This window comes from Drosophila hydei, unplaced genomic scaffold (genome assembly GCF_003285905.1).
Source record: "Drosophila hydei strain 15085-1641.00,03,60 unplaced genomic scaffold, DhydRS2 tig00000349-arrow-arrow-pilon, whole genome shotgun sequence".
NCBI classification, from domain to species: Eukaryota; Metazoa; Arthropoda; class Insecta; order Diptera; family Drosophilidae; genus Drosophila; species Drosophila hydei.
The window spans coordinates 108,657-126,784 of NW_022045714.1; the positions used below are offsets into that span (position 1 = coordinate 108,657).

The 18,128-nt window shown below is 41.8% G+C and overlaps 6 protein-coding genes across 6 annotated transcripts; 2 read left to right on the forward strand and 4 right to left on the reverse strand.

The window, feature by feature from the left end:
* Positions 1–717: 717 nt before the first annotated feature.
* Positions 718–4,379, reverse strand: LOC111593492 (serine/threonine-protein kinase PAK mbt). Its single transcript, XM_023306256.2, has 3 exons — positions 2,781–4,379; positions 2,411–2,682; positions 718–1,625 (listed from the first exon to the last, which is right to left on the reverse strand). Exons 1-3 carry the CDS (start codon positions 3,865–3,867, stop codon positions 1,149–1,151), a joined length of 1,836 nt encoding a protein of 611 aa, XP_023162024.2. The 5' UTR covers positions 3,868–4,379; the 3' UTR covers positions 718–1,148.
* Positions 4,380–4,452: 73 nt separating this feature from the next.
* Positions 4,453–5,070, forward strand: LOC111593493 (probable small nuclear ribonucleoprotein G). Its single transcript, XM_023306257.1, has 3 exons — positions 4,453–4,576; positions 4,645–4,792; positions 4,853–5,070. Exons 1-3 carry the CDS (start codon positions 4,545–4,547, stop codon positions 4,901–4,903), a joined length of 231 nt encoding a protein of 76 aa, XP_023162025.1. The 5' UTR covers positions 4,453–4,544; the 3' UTR covers positions 4,904–5,070.
* An 814-nt stretch (positions 5,071–5,884) lies between these two features.
* On the reverse strand, positions 5,885–6,985 carry LOC111593458 (40S ribosomal protein S19a). Its single transcript, XM_023306219.1, has 3 exons — positions 6,951–6,985; positions 6,572–6,642; positions 5,885–6,452 (listed from the first exon to the last, which is right to left on the reverse strand). Exons 2-3 carry the CDS (start codon positions 6,640–6,642, stop codon positions 6,053–6,055), a joined length of 471 nt encoding a protein of 156 aa, XP_023161987.1. The 5' UTR covers positions 6,951–6,985; the 3' UTR covers positions 5,885–6,052.
* A 196-nt stretch (positions 6,986–7,181) lies between these two features.
* LOC111593489 (CWF19-like protein 2 homolog) lies at positions 7,182–9,782 on the reverse strand. Its single transcript, XM_023306254.2, has 4 exons — positions 9,427–9,782; positions 8,162–9,370; positions 7,370–8,092; positions 7,182–7,310 (listed from the first exon to the last, which is right to left on the reverse strand). The coding sequence occupies exons 1-4, from the start codon at positions 9,511–9,513 to the stop codon at positions 7,182–7,184; spliced, it is 2,148 nt and encodes a 715-aa protein (XP_023162022.2). The 5' UTR covers positions 9,514–9,782.
* A 44-nt stretch (positions 9,783–9,826) lies between these two features.
* On the forward strand, positions 9,827–11,201 carry LOC111593490 (actin-related protein 10). The gene is made up of 3 exons (XM_023306255.2): positions 9,827–9,989; positions 10,062–10,214; positions 10,270–11,201. The coding sequence occupies exons 1-3, from the start codon at positions 9,919–9,921 to the stop codon at positions 11,159–11,161; spliced, it is 1,116 nt and encodes a 371-aa protein (XP_023162023.1). The 5' UTR covers positions 9,827–9,918; the 3' UTR covers positions 11,162–11,201.
* A 1,262-nt stretch (positions 11,202–12,463) lies between these two features.
* LOC111593498 (exportin-5) lies at positions 12,464–17,887 on the reverse strand. The gene is made up of 2 exons (XM_023306265.2): positions 17,458–17,887; positions 12,464–16,800 (listed from the first exon to the last, which is right to left on the reverse strand). Exon 2 carries the CDS (start codon positions 16,760–16,762, stop codon positions 13,052–13,054), a length of 3,711 nt encoding a protein of 1,236 aa, XP_023162033.2. The 5' UTR covers positions 16,763–16,800; positions 17,458–17,887; the 3' UTR covers positions 12,464–13,051.
* Between the last annotated feature and the right edge of the window lie 241 nt (positions 17,888–18,128).

The following is an 18,128-nucleotide window of genomic DNA, read 5'->3' on the forward strand; positions in this document are numbered from 1 at the left end:
CTGTAAAAAAAATCATCTTAAAATGGATTTTTTTCCAATTGTATGTGGGCAGGGGAATGTATTTCTTCTTCTTCTTCGGTTTTTAACAGTTCACAAATATGGAAACCGGAAACTTTCGACAAACGTTAAAAAATGTAAAAATTTTGTATAATCAAAGCTTATGTATGATATAAATAATTGCTATACATAGAGCTATATATAAATATATATATATATATATATATATATATATATATATATATATATATATATATATATATATATATGTATAAATAACTATTCGTTGAATGTGAGCAATATATATATATTTGCATGATTCGTTGTCTCTCAATACTTAGACATTAAGTACTATATATTCGCTTCATTATTTCCTTTGCTTTTAAATATATTCGAACAATGTTTATATATATTTATAAAGAATATATATTAATTTAAAAAAAATAATATTAATAATTGTGTAAAAGCATTTTTATATATGACAAGAATTTTGCCCGCTTTTTTTTAGAGTTTAAAATTTGCATTTCGAACAGATCTTCAATGCGAATTGCATATATATATATATAGAACACTAACGATCGAGTATTCGCTTTTACCACATGGCTCTTCAGATATATATATATATATATATATATATATATATAATATTTCAATGTTTCCTAGTCACAAGGCACATTTTCGTTCGAGCTTAGTTATAGACATAGACATAGATATAGAAATAGATAAAGACTTTTATCTATCATATAAATTACAAATTGGGGGCGTGGCTATGACTTATGGAGCGTACTTGTTTTTAACTTTTTAATAAAAATATGTTTTAGTTTCTATATATATATATAAAATATTTGCTGTAGCCAACATAAAATGCTTAAAAGAAAGTAAACAAATAAAAGATGGATATGAGCATGAGTATGGATGATGTGGATGAGTGTGTGTGGGATGTTACAGGCGTGGCTGGTTAACAGTTTAAGTAGTAATTGCCGTGTAGCCGTATAAAAAAAACGAAAAAATATGGAATAATACTACATTTAAGTGGAGCTTGTAAACTAGAAAGCAGAAACAAGAGCAGCATCAGCGGGAGCAGCAGCAGCAGCAGCAGCGGGAGCAGCAAATGTAACCCAATCGGATCATCATCGTCATCGTCATCATCATCAGGTGTGATGCCTCGAATTGCGCATGAGTGGCACCAAGAGAGACGGCGGTCCCGCTTGCCGAAGAAACGGATGAGCTAACAGCTCAGCGGCCGTGGCACGCTGTGCCGGATCACGGACGAGCATGCGATCCAAAAACGATTGCAGACGTGGCGATACCTTGTGGGCATTTTTCAGATTTGGTGGCTGCATATCACGTATGCGTCGCATCGCCTGCAATGGGGGCTCATTGAAGAACGGCGGCTCGCCGTCAACCATTTCGATGACCATAATACCCAGCGACCAGATGTCCACGTCGGGGCCATACGGCAGACGGGAAATGACCTCCGGCGACATCCAGTAGGGTGTTCCAACCAATGATTTTCGTTTGGGCAGCTCCTGCGACACTTGCGCACAAAAACCAAAGTCCGACAGCTTCACCCGACCATCGGCGGCCAAGAGTATCGAATCAGATTTGATGTCGCGATGGATGACGCCCTATTTTAAATGGATGCGATTAGTATAAAGTCGGAAGGCATATATGGTTACCCTAGCTCTCTCTCTCTCTCTCTCTCTCTTTAAAAACCCTTCTCTCTTTTGTCTATCTTCTAAGCTGGTCTGTAACTCTCTTTCTCTCTGACTTCCTCTACGTCTCTCCCTCCCTATGTATATCTCTCTTTCTCTGACTTCATCTCTTGCGCTATATCGATCTTTATAGTTCTCTCTCCTACTCAGTATCGCCCTCTTCTAATCTACATTACTTTAGCTCGTTATTTTTGCTCTGCTGAATTTCCATGACAAATAAAATGTCGATTGGAAGTGTTAGGTAATCCCTATTTGTCATAGATGCCTCATGAACAGAAAGTATATATATATATATATATAGCTATTTACTACATATAGTTTAGTTATATATCTAAATATATAATATGAATGTACAGAAATTTTAAAGAGCTGCCTGGTTAATCCTATTATTCACATTCAACTGAACTTCTATTTGCAGACAAAGGTTTGGGTCAGCGAAATTGTGGTTGCCCAAAGCACGTACCACCCAGCGACCCAACCGGTCGGGCACCCACTTAACTGGCTATCAGATTACCTATGCGACGGGCGACATTTGGAAATGGAAACCAAACCACAAAACGTTGCAAAAGAAGAAAGCGCAAAAGAACTAAAATAGAAAGGCATTGAAAGAGCGCAGAGAGAAGTGAAAAGGCATTGGGCGAGGCTTTTGGCTGACAACTTGGCTGCTAGCTTGTCTGTTAGCCATGCTGGTCACGCACCTGTGAATGCAAATAGGCCAAAGCTTTAAGGCATTGCTTGCAAACTGTGGCAATTTGCTCCTCATCCATGCGGGAATGTGTGACAATGTCGGTGAGTGCGCCGCCCTCCAGATACTCCATGACCACCCAGAGCTCGTCGTTGACCAGAAAGCTGGAGTATGTCTCCACGATATTGGGATGATGATAGTCACGCATGATGACCACCTCATTGAAGAGCAGCTCGCGTCTCTGCTGCTTGCGCAAATCCATTTTCTTTACAGCCACTTGACGACCTGCCACAGGATTGAGAGAACGGGAGGCAGAGAGAGAGGAAGACGTTAATATATATATACATGAGATCAATTATCAGTGTCGAGGATTAGCCACTCACCTGTTGACTTGTCGGTGGCTATGCACACAGTGCCCGTTGAGCCTTCGCCTATTTTGTTAAAGTGCTCGAGATTCTCGCGCGGATCACCAGCGGAGACAACCATTTGCAAGGCAGCGCGGAATTGCTCGTGCGTCAGCCTCTGCTCCTGCTTTGGTTGCGCCTGCGCCTGGGCTTGGGCAGCCAGAGCGGCGGCGGCAGCATTGCCACTAGAACTGGAGCTGGCACGCGAAGCTGTTGCTGTTGCTGTTGGTGGTGCTGTTGTCGCTGTCTTGTTGGCATGTGGATTCTGATTTGGTTGTTGCTGGGAGGCAGGATACATTGGGTAGCTTTGACCATTGTTGTTGTTGTTATTATTGTTGTTGTTGTTGTGATGCGAACTGGCCACAGAGCTAACTGGCGAAGTTTGCTGCTGCTGTTGCTGCTGCTGCAGCTGCTGTGGCATGCGAAACGGATCGGTGCGCACAGCCAAAGGAGCTGTTAGCCCGCCATTGGAATGTGGATGCGGATGCGGATGTGAATGTGAATGTGAATGGATATGCTGACTGGTATATAAAAGATTATGTGGCATTGGTTGCTGCTGTTGCTGTTGTTGCTGCAGCTGCTGTTGCTTGAAGCCAGGCGTGGGCGTGCCGGCTGGCAGCTCCTCCTCTGGCACAGCGGGCGGTACATTGGCCACTCGCCTCACACGCGGCGGACTGGAGCTGCGCAACGAATTGGAGCGGGCCACATGTGAAGTCTTTGGCAGCAATTGCTGCTGCTGTTGCTGCTGCAACATTGCTGGATTGTTCATCATCAAAGCGCTGCTGCTACTGCTATTGAGCGATGTTGTATCTGCCTTATTGTTGTTATGATGCGGACGCACAATTGTCTTCAGATCCAGTATTTCAGTGGGCGTTATCTCTGAGGGATCAACAAGGGGCAACGGGCGATTGCTGGACTTCAAAATTTGATTGTTGCCCACTATGGAGGCCCATTGCAATGGCAAGCCAACATATTTATTCTCTCGCTTGTCGAAGCCTGTGTGCACGCGATGCTCAAAATTGCTGGGCATCGAGATCAGCGGTTTCTTCTTCTTCTTTGTGAACATTTTAGCTTGTTCCGTTATTATGGCGCCGTCAATTGCAAGTGCCAGGGAGTTGCTAGTTCCCTCGTTCTCTCGTTTGTTGACTTTTCTTTTACCCGCCCTTTTGGCTGGGCCCGTCAATAGGCGACGACAAAGTCTTTAGCCACACTAACACATTCGCACGTACAATACACACAAATGAACACAGACAAGCACATACACTCACACTCAGGCGCATACAAACACACAGCGACGGATGCGATTTATGTGGATTTCGTGTTTAGCGCTTTCAATCGACTTTCACATGCACAATTTGCATTGTTTAATTAAATGCTGCGAATATTTATCAGTTAACATAAATACACTTTACACCAAAAAAACAAAAAAAAAAACAAACAAACACAATTTGAAACCTAATAAAAATAAACTTAAAAACTTATTAATTGCCGATGCTAGCAGTTATCGTTGGCTCTGTTGCTACGAGAGAGCTGCAAAACTATCGTTCATTGCACGCGATACTATCGTTGTCATGACCCAAATATGTAAGTTTGTACGATAGTTACTAGCACATTTAGTGCATTCTTTAAACTGAATTTTACAGCACTTCGCAAACGTTTGCAGACAAACGGTCACACTTAAATGCGTTTGCATTGACATTGGCTTGATTTTCAATAAATATTTTTTAACTTGTATACAAGAAAATGTCGAAAGCACATCCTCCAGAGCTGAAAAAGTGAGTAATTATAGCCTGTTGCTAAAAGCATGTGGGTGCTAACTGGTTATTTGATTCCTATTTATCAGGTACATGGACAAGCGCATGATGCTTAAGCTAAATGGCGGCCGCGCTGTCACCGGCATTCTGCGAGGCTTCGATCCATTCATGAACGTTGTACTCGATGATACTGTGGAGGAGTGCAAGGATAACACGAAAAACAGCATTGGCATGGTCGTACGTACATTACTAGGCTTACTTGAAGCATTTAATAAAATTAAACAATTTAATTTTCAGGTCATTCGCGGTAACAGCATTGTCATGGTCGAGGCTTTGGATAGAGTCTGATATCCAATCTCTAGCGCAATTTTATCCACTTTGGATAATATGCAAACCTTAATAAAGAAGTATCCGTCGGATAATAAGTTAAATGTAAACTATTTAACACACAGACTAGTCCTAAGGTTCTAAAACAAAAACATTCATACATTTTAAATAAATTTACTGTAAACAAATGAGTTTGTTGTATATCTGCCAATCTATATGATATGTATATATTCATCTATCACATATACCTCATGTACATCATTTACTTCATTTAAAACTAAATTATGCATGGCTCTATCACGTTTATGGCCTGTAGCAAATTCTATAAAACATATGTACTATATATTAAATTTTATAAAGTATATAGCCACAATCTACATTTGTGTTCTCCAGAAAATGTACACATATATTACATAAAGTATAGTAACGGTAGTAATGAGCTTTACATCTGCGGCATATGATATCATATCGTCACAAACTACGGATTATCCCGATCGAAATTCCATGTGGTTTATGATTCATAGTTCTATTTCCTGTACAATTTTAGAGCCAGCCTCTCTTACATCTTTGAGATATATATTCTTGATCCAATGTTGATCTGCAACTCTGAGGATTGCTCTGACCCAGTCGTTATCGTTCTATAGACACAGGGACTGTGTTAAAAACCGTTTGACGATACAGATGTACAATGTATAAGCCTGTTTCTATGAGCTGTCATACAATATGGAATATGGATTAGTAGTTATGCGACAACCATATCCACCCAATCCCACTAGCTTATATTTAAGCGTGTCTTATCTCCAGGCCTTAAGTAGTACAATATATGATACTTTAAGGATAAGTAAAGATCATAGGTTTTGTTACAGATAGAAGCATTAGACGCATTCATATATGCATACACAGGCAACTAACATATATGCATACACAGGCAACTTAGAATCCCTAAAGTTAACCAAAACATTGTAGCTTGCACTATGTTGCCCGGCAAATGAAACGCTGTGGTACATGTTGACGCTTGTTTTTTATAGACTTTAGTGAATTGTTTTTATATTCTCGCACGTTTTCCTTTTTTGTGTATGTGCAAACAAAGAAAACTCTTACATTACAAGTCTAAAATATAAGGTTTTGTATTTTTATAGACTTCTCGTCGCGTTGTCCACATATCAAAATTTACTTGGAAATAACAATGGGGCCTGTTTGCTTGGCAGCGTCGCGCTGCTTGGCGACAATCTGATTGGCAATGCGATCCAGATCGCGCTGTCCAATCGAGCTCAATTTGCGGCCACCCTCGGGGTGCTTCTCAACAAGGCGGGCATGCTCAAGAGCCTGCAGTGCCTTGCGGGCAGCACCATCAGCGGCACGGCAAAAATGAGATGGATGAACGCCATTGCGTTTGCGTCCACCATAAATCTTTGTAATGGAGCCAACGCCAGCTGGACTGCGATGATATAGATGACGCAGTATGGAGGCGCAACGTACATAGAACCAGTCGGGATCGTAGGGTGCCAGCTCCTTGAATTTGGCAGTCTTGATGATATCCATCTGGTCGGGGACCTTCAATTTGCCAGTCCTAAAATATACAAAAGTTAATAAATCATCGATATATACAAACAAATATGCACATTTGTGAGGTTATGTCTGCACACACACACAAAACATAGTGTTGTGTAGCGCTCACACGAGACTCACTTCTTAAGGAAAACGGCGACCGCCTTGGTAACGGCATGTTGGTCAATATCCTTCACTGTGACACCTGGCATCTAGAAACAAATAAACACAAAAACAAACATTGCATAAAAAAATTTTGATAAAACACGTTGCTATTCGCGAACGCGCACACACATACGTTCGCACACACACATGCAAACAAAGACAACAACATTCTGCGAATCTCAAATTTGATTGCATTTCAAGTGTTTAATATATGTGTTGCCATTTTAAACGAATTCAATTGCAACATTCACTCTCTCACTTTAGTGGACACACATTTTCATTTATTGCTATGCATTTGCAGCAATATTTTGAAAACTAAAAAAAATATATTTGAGTAAACGAACGCGAGCACTACCTTGCTAGTCAAAGTCAACCGGAAAAAAGAACAAGACGCTCGAAGTTGGCTGCGCTTATTGTGGATGATAAGGTTGCCACCTAATCGTAGGAAATTACCAGTGTTGTTAATGTAAGCAGTGCAATTCTTATCGATGAACAACAAAATATCGATATTTAACATAATTGAAAATAATAACGTATGACTATTTTTCATTTGCACATTTTTATTTCATAGAAAGAAAAATATATGTTAATGTTCGGTGCAATCGTATTTTCTCCAAAGCTCCGCAAATGATTTTGCTTTGGTTATAGAGTTTTGTTCTTTGCGCGGCTTGCGCCATGAATTTGGATTTAGCTCCAACATACCGCCAAGAATTTCCTAGATAAATGAAAAGAAAAAATAAATATATTTTTTTTTTTTTTTTTTCTTAAGCAAACCTGCGCATAGTTAGCTGGGAATCGATCCTGATCCTCGATGACGTGAGCAAATCCCCCATCCATACCAAAGTGTACCCAGAAATAGGGCAAGCCTTTAGGTATAGCAGCTCGCAAGGATTTCTTCTGCAGGGATATTAGCTGCTTATTGATGCACCATTCATGCTCAGACTCTTCGATGGCCTTCTTGAAATAGAAGGGCGCCATCTCACCTTGCGACTGTGGTATGGGTATACAATGCACAGCCAAGTGTGGCCTCCTATGTAGCTTATTAGCAATCTCATAGAAAATCACATCCTTGCGCTGGGCAGCAAACATTCGGGTTAGAGCTTTACGAAAATTACTTAACTCCTCCCACGCATCCTCGTCGAGCAACGTACAGGCGGAGACATGCTGCATGGTAGTTATTATACAATGATCCCGCTGCAGACCCACATGCCAGGGCAAACTTAGATATATCTTTGAGCCCATGGCCAGAAGCAACTGCTTCTCCAGCTTAACCGAGTCGAAGCAGCGATCGCAATTGTCCAAAGTGGCGCTCAACTTCTGCTGCTCGCTAATCGCCTGTTTCAGTTCACGCTGCTCAACGTCGCCCTCTGTTATATTCTTGCGTATACGATCTTCGAAAATGTCCTCCAAATCATCGTTAGGATTCTTGTGCTTGGATAGAATGTCGGCGTATTGCAAATTTGACTCAGCTGCAGTTGCATGCTTTTCCCGTTCAAACTAAAAAGTAATCAGAAATGAAAATTTACAGATAAAGCAGTTATATACATATATATGTATATATTTAACCATTTGCTTGATATCGTAACGATCGTCGTCGGCAAAGTAGCGCACGCGCTGTCCATCCGAATGCGTTTCCACCTTCTTTTGCCTTTTGCCATCCGTTTTGTGGCCAACTGCTGTTTTGCTTTGTAGAAGTGGGCGCACATTTCCGCTGGCATCGGTGCGGGTGAGCAACACATGCTCCCTTTTTTGCTCAGATTTGGAGTTGGATTTGGATTTGGCAAGCGGTTTGCCACTAGCCAGGTGTTCGGCGCGCAGTTTACGTGCCATGTCCAGCTGCTTGTTAAACTCTGCAGCCAGCTCCGGCTTGCCTTTGAGCTCAGCTTTTATGGCCTTGGCGGCCAATTCATTAATTTGCTCGTCCGTCAAAGGTTTTGGCGCCCCTTCGCTTTCCTCCTCCGAAGAGGACGAGGAGGCGGATGACGGACTGCGTCGTCTGCTGCTGCTTCCACTGACTTTAGGCGAGGAACTGCGTCTTTTACTCCCAGTAACGGTGGTTGCCGCAGACTCCCGCCCACTAACTGCGCTTGTCACAGACTTCTGCCAATTGCGTGAGCTACTACCGCTTGGCATAGTTCGTCTTACAGGCCGTTCCTCGTCGTCCTCATCATCAGCTTTGGGTTTTTGGAAACCTGGCAAACCAGTACCATTGCTCTTCCAGTACGGATTCAGCTCATGGATGTTTTTAGCTGGATCATAGGCGTCGATTTGCTGAAGCATCGCATTGGGCTTCATTGGTTCCTTGCGCTCCTTGCTGAAGGTTTTCAGGGTGAGAGCTGCGCTGTCCGTCATCCAGCTGTCTCGCTGCACCAAAGGTTTCGCCTCAACTGGCACGGGCGCACTTTCCACCCACTCATCATCGCTTCTTCTGCGATTCCTTTTTGTTTTCTTCTTCCTATCCGAATCAGAGCTTGAACTGGAATCAGAGCCTGAGCTGGAGTCGGAGCTGGAATCACTATCGCTATCGCTGCTGCTACTGCTGGTGTCGTGTTTACGTTTCCTCTTCTGCTTTCCCTTTGTTGATTTCTTTAATTTTTTCGCCTTTGCCTTGACCTTTTTTTTGCTCTTTTTTTTGCTTGATTTCTTCGACTTGCTGCTGGGTGCCTTGCTCAGTTTGTTCAATTTGGTGGCCACCGTTGGCAGTATCCAATTATTTTCGCCGCGCAATTCTTTTTGTCTTTCTTGCTTGTTGCGTTCCTCTGCACGCGACTTGGCCTGGAAAAAATGTTTGTAACTTTCATATATTGTTTTATATTTTTCCTGTGGCTTACCTGCTGAAGCAGTTCATCACGTGCTTCCCTGAGTTCCTGGCGCGCTTTATCCTTTTCGCGCGCACTTTCAAATTGTATAAAACTCATTTTCACTACTTTTAAAGTAAAGCAAAATGTATACAGGTAAACAAACAATTTGTGGTAATGAAATTTTTGTTTACGATACAAACACAGCTGACCCGGGCATAATCTATCGATAGTACTTTTAAACACATTCCAAGGAAGTAAAATGTTAATAAGTAATTAGTTATAGCAATATTTTCTATTCATTTTATAGACTCATGCGGTAATTGGTTTTTGGATACGCTCATATTTTTCGGTGCTACTGACTAATTTTTAAATGTATTGCTTCGTTTAGGTATCGAAATATATCGATATCAGCTATACCGTAACTGCTCGTTAATCGTAAAATGCTTATCGATAACGCTCCGTTCCAAACACTCAGCTGTTGACATTTTTGTTAATTAAAAGGGTAAAAAAAGCATATAAACTATGCCGCTGTACGAAAGCGTAATGCAAGAAAAACCCCCAATCGTCCTAGACATTGGAAATGCCTATACTAAGTAAGTTTAGCGATTGTAAAAAGAAAACACTATTGTTTCGTGATGATATCATCGCTTTATCCAAATTTGCAGGCTCGGCTTTGCGGCAGAGTCTCACCCACGTAAAATAATACCCACGGAGGTGGTTTTGACCACAACTGGGGAAACAAAGTTACTCTTCGACTATGCAGGAACTGAGGAGCTCTACGACCAAATTGTGGACTTTCTGCAAACCATTTTCTTCAAGTACAAAATTGAGATGTTTATAGGAAGTTTTTATTTAATTGCCATTTGATTGCAGGCACCTGCTGGTCAGTCCCAAAGAGCGTAAGTTTGTGATTGTGGAGAACATATATGGACAGACGATTATACGAGAGACGCTTGCACGTGCACTCTTCATACATTTCGATGTTTCTTCGGTGCTTTTTGTTCCTGCTCATTTAATTGCTCTGTCCACGTTGGCCGTTCCAACGGGCCTGGTTGTGGACATTGGATATAGTGAGACAACGATTATGCCTGTGTTTAGTGGCGTACAAATTATGGCTGCATTTAAGGATCATAGCTACGGCAGCAGCGCTGTGCAGGAGGAGATCAAACGACAACTGCTAGCAACGGGCGTTAAGGAACGACTGCTGACACCCAGTGTCCTGGAGGACATTAAAGTACGCACCTGCTTTGTGAATAGCTTTGAGCGTGCCTACAAAGAGGAGAAGCAATCACCACCCGATGTGGAGTATGGTATTTGTGATGATGACGCTGTCATTAGCATACCCGGCAGCTTGCGTGAATCTGTTTACGAGCTACTCTTCGAGCAGAACAATGAACGAGATAGCTTGCCACATTTGATACTGCGCGCCATACTCGATTGCAGCATGGATGTGCGTCGATCCCTGGTGGAGAGCATCTTTGTAATTGGCGGTGGGGCCATGGTTCCGGGGCTGCTGGCACGGCTCAAACAAGAGCTGCAGCATCTACTAGAAAATGACAGCTACTATGCCACACGTTTCCACGGCCAGTTGCAGTTCAAGTTCTATCAAACGATTGGCAAACAGAATTTCACAGCCTGGCTAGGCGGCTCCCTATGTGGAGCCACTGATCTCATTCAAACGCGTTCGCTAACCAAGGACTCATATCTAAGAAACGAACATGTGCCCGATTGGAGTAATCTCTGTGACAATAGAAATGGTGGCTGAATTGAACGAACTCTTTATATATATATATATACAATCTATACACACGTATTTTTATTACAAATTGCATCATATATATATATATATATATATATATATACATATATATATACTATATAACTTGTTTTGAGTAGGAAAAATGACATACGAGTATAAAAAATGTTTCGTTTGCGCTTAAAGCTACAAAAATGTTTCTTACGAGATTATTGTGCATTGAGAAACTCGATATTTAAATATATATAATTATTCAATATCTTTATATATATAACTTTTCTTTTTGTTTTGAATAACTTGGCTAATTATGCAAAAAGGCGTTTTGAATCTTGGTTTTTTTCTTGTAATTAGGAAATGCGCTTCGTTTACGTTTCTTTAGAATACATTTTTGTTTGTTTATCTGTGAACATTTTAAGCAGTGTTTGCTATTTTTTTTTTTAGTTTTATTTAGACCCGTTCTTTCTTTTACTCTATTTTGGAGTGATGCCTATTAGTATATTTAGGATCCTCGACTATTAAATGTCTCTCTGTACTTTACGGCACTTTGTGTTTTTACTATTTGTATTCTTATATTTCTTCTTTTGGTTTTTCGTTTTTTATTCGCTTTTAAAAATATAATTTCAGTTTTTGAATATTGTAAAATATATCCCAATGTGTGCATGTGTGTGTATGTATGTGTGTGTGTGTGTGTGTGTACAAGATGCATATTATATATTAATAACTCCTGATTTATTAACCTAAAACCCTAAGCGTAATTTCAATATTTTTTTTCTTTCTTCAAATATGTATACAATATTTGTTAAGGGCATTCTACTTCTCTTCCTCTTCTATTTCGAATATACAAATTGAAAAATGTTATATATTTATATTTATATTTATATTATAATATATATATTATATTATATATATTATATTATATATATATTATATTATATATATATATATAATGTATATAAAAATGTGGGCTCTCAACTATTGTTTTTTCTGCAAGACTGATTTGCTCGAGCATTGCTTGGTGTTCTTCTTATTGTTGTTGTTGTTGTTGTGGTTCTTAACTTTTACAATTATTATATTTATTTTCTTCTCTCTTCATTTTCATTTCATTTTTGTTTGTTTTGTATTTGTGCAAAATAATTAACAAATTTTGGGGAACAATAAATAACAAAAAGCTGATGCTGCCAAAGCAAGTGAAAAAAGAACTGGAATATTTAAAAGTATTTAAAAAGAAAGAAAGAAAAAAAATTCTAAAGGAACTTAAACATTAAAAATGTTATACAATAAATAATAGCAAAAAAAAGTTTAAAATTTTTTTTTGTGTGTGTGTGTGTATGTGTGTGTGTTTGTTTAGCAAGTAAGAGCAGCAAAACTTGTGGCAAATGTGGCAGCTGGAGCTGAAGATGCAGCAAGGAGCTAGAGGTGAAGTAGCTGGAACTGAAGATGAAGTCGACGCTACAGGTAAAGCTAGAGATGGAGATGGAGATATAGATATAGCTATAGCTGGCACTGCAGATGATATGAATATGAGTGGAGTTTGAAGCTGAAGCCAAAGTTAGGGCTGTAGCTCGTCCGTTGGCGATGGTGACAGTAAAAGCAGTAGAAGCTTTTCCTATAACTATATCTAGTGTTAGATAGAGTAAAAGCTGGAGTTGGATTACGATAACATTGTGTGTGAGGCTTCTGCTTCTGGCAATGTTGGCTGTTGTTTCTGTTTCTACAGTTGTTCCGCCTGCTCCTCCTCCGCCTCCTCCTTCGCCGCCTGCTACTGTTACTGCTGCTGCTGTTGTTGCTGCTTAACTAGTTTACAATTAATTTATTTTCAGTCGTCGCCGCGGCGGGACGGCATCGGCAACATCGATATCATCGACATCATCGGCATCGGCATCGAGTCGTCGCCGTCTGTCACTTTTCGGTGCGGAACAGCTTGCTCAGATTGGCATTCTGATTGCTGTCCATGATGTTGCTATTGGTGCTGGCATGCTTTTGATTTGGTTGCATAGGTGGCAAATTGGCAATTTGCACCTCGTGGCGAAACAGTTGATTGACGCTGCGACCAACCAATTGGGCAGTTAGCTTCTTGAATATATCCTTCTTGGCTCGATCCACTTTGTTGCCTTTGACCGGAGCCACAGAGATTTTCTCATCGAACTTTTGCACATCCGCCGCATTGACGCTTGGAATATGTTGCAACACTTCGCTGAGCACTGGGAATTTAGGACGCAGCAGCTCGTAAAACTGAACGCCGAGTGTTATCAAGCCGGATTGATTCGCTTCATGCTGGCCATGCACCTGCATGCCTTGCAGTACAGCCGTAAAAGCACTCACTGCCTTATTCTCATCCATCAGCTGCTCGGCGGCAAGGAAACGCATAACAGGCGCCGCTATATTAACAGCCTTCATGTTGCACATGCCATCGTTCCAAGCGATTGCATTAAGGAGTGTCATCAATATGTAGTTGCTAATTGGACCATTGCGCAGCAGTTGGCCACCCAGATCGCTGATGGTATCTGAAAGCAGGGCTGATTGCGCTGCACGTGATTGTGGTGCACTGTCCATGGAGTGCTCCTCGTTCTCCATTGCTACCACATTAGCACCGCCAGCAGCATTCACATGATCGGCACCAATTTGACCGCCCACTAAGGCAATCTTTAGCACATCCAAATATTCGCGAGTTAGCGTCCGATTCAGTTGATCCTCGAGCACTTCCTGTGTGTCATTCACTTCGCCATTCAACTGCCCCGATTCGTACAGCGAAGAAATGTACAGCCAGCGACGTGTCAGGCGTTCGCACATGAGTGGAGTTAGATGAGCAAATAGCGGCACCAGCACCGACTCATAGTAGCTGGGCGGGCACGAGTAAACAAATGGCTTGAAGAACACTCGGATGATGGGACGCATGCGATAATCGGGTATGATGTCCATGCAGCAAAACACGTTGTTGATTATGGCATCGGATAGACCCACCAGCTGGTAGAGATCACGACCGAGTGATGGACCCGCCGAGCCCATCAAATGATAACAGCCTTCGGTGACCAAAGTCATGAACGTTTGCATCTTCTCGAAGGCAGTTGGTTCCGTTTTGATTGTCGTGTCTAGAGGATCGGCTGGTATGGCGCATATGCCCATCAGCAGCTTCTTCTCATGCTCCAGCATGCCGTGTATATTGCGATAGCCCTCGGAAAGAGCGGCCAATGCCTCGGGGCGGAAGAGCTCATTTAGAACACGCATTAAACTAAGCACATGTGAGAGAAGCGGCACCACATGTTTCGTTGCCGGATTTCTGCAGATGGGATTGCCCAGATCTGTGCAGCCAATGACAAAACCTCCACGCTGGGCACGATCCGGATCATCGGGCCAAGTGCAACGCTTAATGACGCCCAAAACCACATGCAGAGCATCCAAAATCCGTGAACGTTGTACAATGGAAGGATCCCGATCGATATCATAGACAGGCGGCTTATCCAATCCAACGAAACGAATAAATTCCAACGGCGACTTGAATGCTTCGCCGAAGCTTAGCCATTCGGAGCGCTTCCGCTGCACGATGTGCTCGATAAACAGTGTCTGACGGTCAAAGTCACAAAAATGATTCGAGATTAAGATGAGCGCCTCCTGCAATGTGGTACGCATCATGCGGCACAGATGAGGCGATGACGGCTCCTTAAGCAGGCACTCTACATGATTGTTGATTTGCTCGAAAACGGGCAGCAAAAGCAGCGGATATTTATGAGCCAGTTTGACCAGCAATGAGGCAGCATGACGACGCAAATTCTTGGCAGATTTCTGTTGCACCTTCTCCAGTTCGTTTGGCGGCTTCAAAACCAATGCACGAAAGATCTTGTCCAGGACACGAGGCAGAAGCGCTACTCCACTCATGGCCACACAATTGTTGGGCGTCAATTGGCACGAGGACATGCTGAGGAACACAAAAAGCGCTGATATGCAAGATAATAAAATGGAATAGATTAAGGGATTTGATGTTTCCAGCTTGAGGCACTCCTCCAACAAACGCAGGCCACCGGCGACAGCTGGACGCTCGGCCACCAACAAAATGCGACTAAGTACACCATCCAGGACACAGACCAATGCATCCCATTCCAAGTAAATTGGATCGAGCACACTGCAATTGATGCTGGAGCATTCAGGTTCTGATTGGGCATGACGCAGTCGAAGCTGCAGCCACTGCTCACAATAGCCATACGTTATCAAAGGCTGCACCAGCGTTGCCTGTCGAAAGATCTCAAGGAAATCTGTGCGACAGCGAAAGAAATATATAGCAAAGTCCTCTTCGCTGTCGTACTCCAAGCGTATGTAAGCTTCTGTGCTATTGGGTGACTGGGTAACCCCGTCCGGCTGCTGGCTGGGATAGGTTATTTTGACAATGCGTGGCGCAATAGTGTGTATTAGCTTGGGAATGTTGTTGACCATCAGATAATCCTTGGAGCACCCGTCATGCTTCAGCAGTAGTTGCCAAATTAATGCAGCTCCATGCGCCACAGTCAGCGATGGATGCTGTACGAGCAGCAGTAAACATTCAAACATTACATTCAATTGTGCGGGTCGTTGTGTGCCTTCGTCCTTGCCCCATAGCGCAACCAGTTGTTGTACCATGCCATTTAGCACTTGAATGAGTTTCTTCAGAAAATTATGATGCTGTTCGATGGCCTGCACGTTGCTGTTGTCCACTTGCATTTGGCTAGCTGTGTAGATGTAGCGTAAAGGCTCCTCGCCATACAGCTGGAGTAGGGGTTTTCGCTCCTTGGTCTGGCCCTTGCGATTTGTGATTTGTGCGAGGCATTCGGCTGCATTGCATTGGAATGCTTTATCATTGAGGAGTATACAAAGGAAATGCATCAGTTTGCCATTGCTCGACATGATGTGATTGATGCTAACCCATTCCACAAAGCCGCTCAACGTCAGCAACACCATCTCAACGACTCGACTGTGGGCATTTGCTTTATGATAGTTGCCCAAACGAGTTGTTTCACGGAATGCAGTTACATGCTGTTCGATCAGGCGCAAAAAGAACTCAAATATATCATTCATGTTATTGTTAAGTGCTTGATACATGTCCTTGCGTCGCTGATTCGATTCGATTGTCTGTAACAAGGCCACATCTTCGACCAAACGCAAAAAGACCAATAAAACTAGCTCCGTTTGCGCCTCGCCATTGTTGCAAGCCTGCGATAATTCGGGCAATAGATCTGACCATTGTTGCGGCCATTCTCGCTTGATCATCTCGACAATGATTCGCGAGAGAGCGTCCTTTAAATGCAACAGCGTACGATCCTCGGCTGGGCCAACGCCCATATTTAGCATCTTGATGGCATTTTCCTTAATGTACACCTTCTCCTCGTGCGTTATGCAATTCCATTTGAATTTGATTGTGTACTCAATTAGCTGTAGTCCGAAATGCCGCACTTCCTGATTGAATTGAGCCGAGCTGGCTAAATAGAGACCCACTTGGGCGCACAACGGTGACTCCTCCTTGAATCGTTCGCAGGCCATATAAGCTTCGAGACGAGCCTGTTGCACGGTCATTGGATGCATTATCAGGTCCACGGCCTTTGCCAGCTCTGCGGCTAAAGCCTCCGTAACCCCATGCTGGGACATCGTCCTCGAATTTTCTTTCCAATTCGCTCGATCTTCACCTATAAAATATAATAATAAAAAAACATGCAAGTCAAAAAAATGTTGCAATCATTTTAATTAAAATGCAATTCTTTTGCTAGGCACCCTACACCATAAATCATGTTCGTTTGTTTACAAAGAATGCAATAGCATATGGCATACAGTTTCAACTTTCAAACTTCTCATATATAAATTTAACATGTCGAATCATTCATCTTCATCTTCATCATCATATTTATATATTATATTATACATTTAAATATTACTATTAACACGTTTTTCAACAAATTTAAATTATCTTCATCCAATATGAGCTTCAATATGTTTTGATGAATGCAATAAATATAATACAGAGTTGTATATAACAAAAATTGCTTGCAGAGTATTTAAAGTTCGACACTCCCTTGTTAAATTCCACCTTTTGTTTTTTTTTTTTTTTTGTACAATTATCTTTCAGTTCTTTTACGAGTGTTGGTAAATTGTTGCACTTGTATTGGCGCACGTTTAGCTGCAAAGCTGTTTTTCCTTCACGCTAAGCTTTAAACACTGTTTCGTGTGTGTGTGCGTGTGTCTGTGCGTGCGTATTTTCGTCTAAAGTAACGGAAATACTGTCATCCTTTGCATTTGCCATTTGCTGGAATGTTTACACTGTTAATGCACACTGTTTATCGCCTTACCCGGTTTGCCGGTATTCAAAGCAAAAATAAATAAATTAATGCTGAATACGCTTGATGCTACTGCTCCTCCTTGGCTCGGCCGCCGCCTCTGTTGCGCGCGCGTGTGTGTACTTTCGATTTTTGTGTGTTGCTACTTGCTGCTGTTGTGCGGAATTTTTTCGCCAATGCGGTTAGGGCCCCCAGACGTATGCGATTGCGATTAGTGTTGGCTGCTTGACTGTCGTTGCGTTCGTATGTCTGCTGCGCTCTTTGCAATTGTTATGGCTTTTTAGTTGGTATTTCATTCGCATTTACACGTATCGCCAAAGCAGAAGCCACATTTAAAATATAATGTGTGTTCACATTTGAAATTATTTGAAACAGTTAAAGTATGTCTTTTTTCGGGGGGGCTACGTTTGTGTGTGCAAGGAACGCAGCATGCTGAGTCGATAACAAGTCTATTGCGATACATTATCAATCGATAGGAACGTTGTTGCTTACAGTGTTGCTAGATGATATTCTCTGGTTATACAAATTGATTCGAATAGATTTTATTGTCTGCGAACTGTTGTTAATCAATCATAACAGTGACACTTAAAGAATGTAAAATTATATTATTTATAAATTTACTATATATAATAAAAAAAAGTTAAATATGAATTTAATTGATTGATTTTAATTTTGATCATCGG

Bases quoted from the DNA above. Each gene is read 5' to 3' on its own strand.
- LOC111593458 (XM_023306219.1), bottom strand. From the start codon at position 6,642: ATGCCAGGTGTCACAGTGAAGGATATTGACCAACATGCCGTTACCAAG. The intron at 6,453-6,571 runs GTGAGTCTCGTG...TGTATATTTTAG, and splicing joins GTCGCCGTTTTCCTTAAGAA to GACTGGCAAATTGAAGGTCC.
- LOC111593489 (XM_023306254.2), bottom strand. From the start codon at position 9,513: ATGAGTTTTATACAATTTGAAAGTGCGCGCGAAAAGGATAAAGCGCGC. The intron at 9,371-9,426 runs GTAAGCCACAGG...CATTTTTTCCAG, and splicing joins GTGATGAACTGCTTCAGCAG to GCCAAGTCGCGTGCAGAGGA. The intron at 8,093-8,161 runs GTTAAATATATA...ATTACTTTTTAG, and splicing joins GTTACGATATCAAGCAAATG to TTTGAACGGGAAAAGCATGC.
- LOC111593498 (XM_023306265.2), bottom strand. From the start codon at position 16,762: ATGTCCCAGCATGGGGTTACGGAGGCTTTAGCCGCAGAGCTGGCAAAG.
- LOC111593492 (XM_023306256.2), bottom strand. From the start codon at position 3,867: ATGTTCACAAAGAAGAAGAAGAAACCGCTGATCTCGATGCCCAGCAAT. The intron at 2,683-2,780 runs GTGAGTGGCTAA...ATCCTGTGGCAG, and splicing joins AGCCACCGACAAGTCAACAG to GTCGTCAAGTGGCTGTAAAG. The intron at 1,626-2,410 runs GTGCGTGACCAG...CATTTAAAATAG, and splicing joins TGGCCTATTTGCATTCACAG to GGCGTCATCCATCGCGACAT.
- LOC111593493 (XM_023306257.1), top strand. From the start codon at position 4,545: ATGTCGAAAGCACATCCTCCAGAGCTGAAAAA. The intron at 4,577-4,644 runs GTGAGTAATTAT...CCTATTTATCAG, and splicing joins CATCCTCCAGAGCTGAAAAA to GTACATGGACAAGCGCATGA. The intron at 4,793-4,852 runs GTACGTACATTA...TTTAATTTTCAG, and splicing joins AAAACAGCATTGGCATGGTC to GTCATTCGCGGTAACAGCAT.
- LOC111593490 (XM_023306255.2), top strand. From the start codon at position 9,919: ATGCCGCTGTACGAAAGCGTAATGCAAGAAAAACCCCCAATCGTCCTA. The intron at 9,990-10,061 runs GTAAGTTTAGCG...CCAAATTTGCAG, and splicing joins ATTGGAAATGCCTATACTAA to GCTCGGCTTTGCGGCAGAGT. The intron at 10,215-10,269 runs GTACAAAATTGA...ATTTGATTGCAG, and splicing joins CTGCAAACCATTTTCTTCAA to GCACCTGCTGGTCAGTCCCA.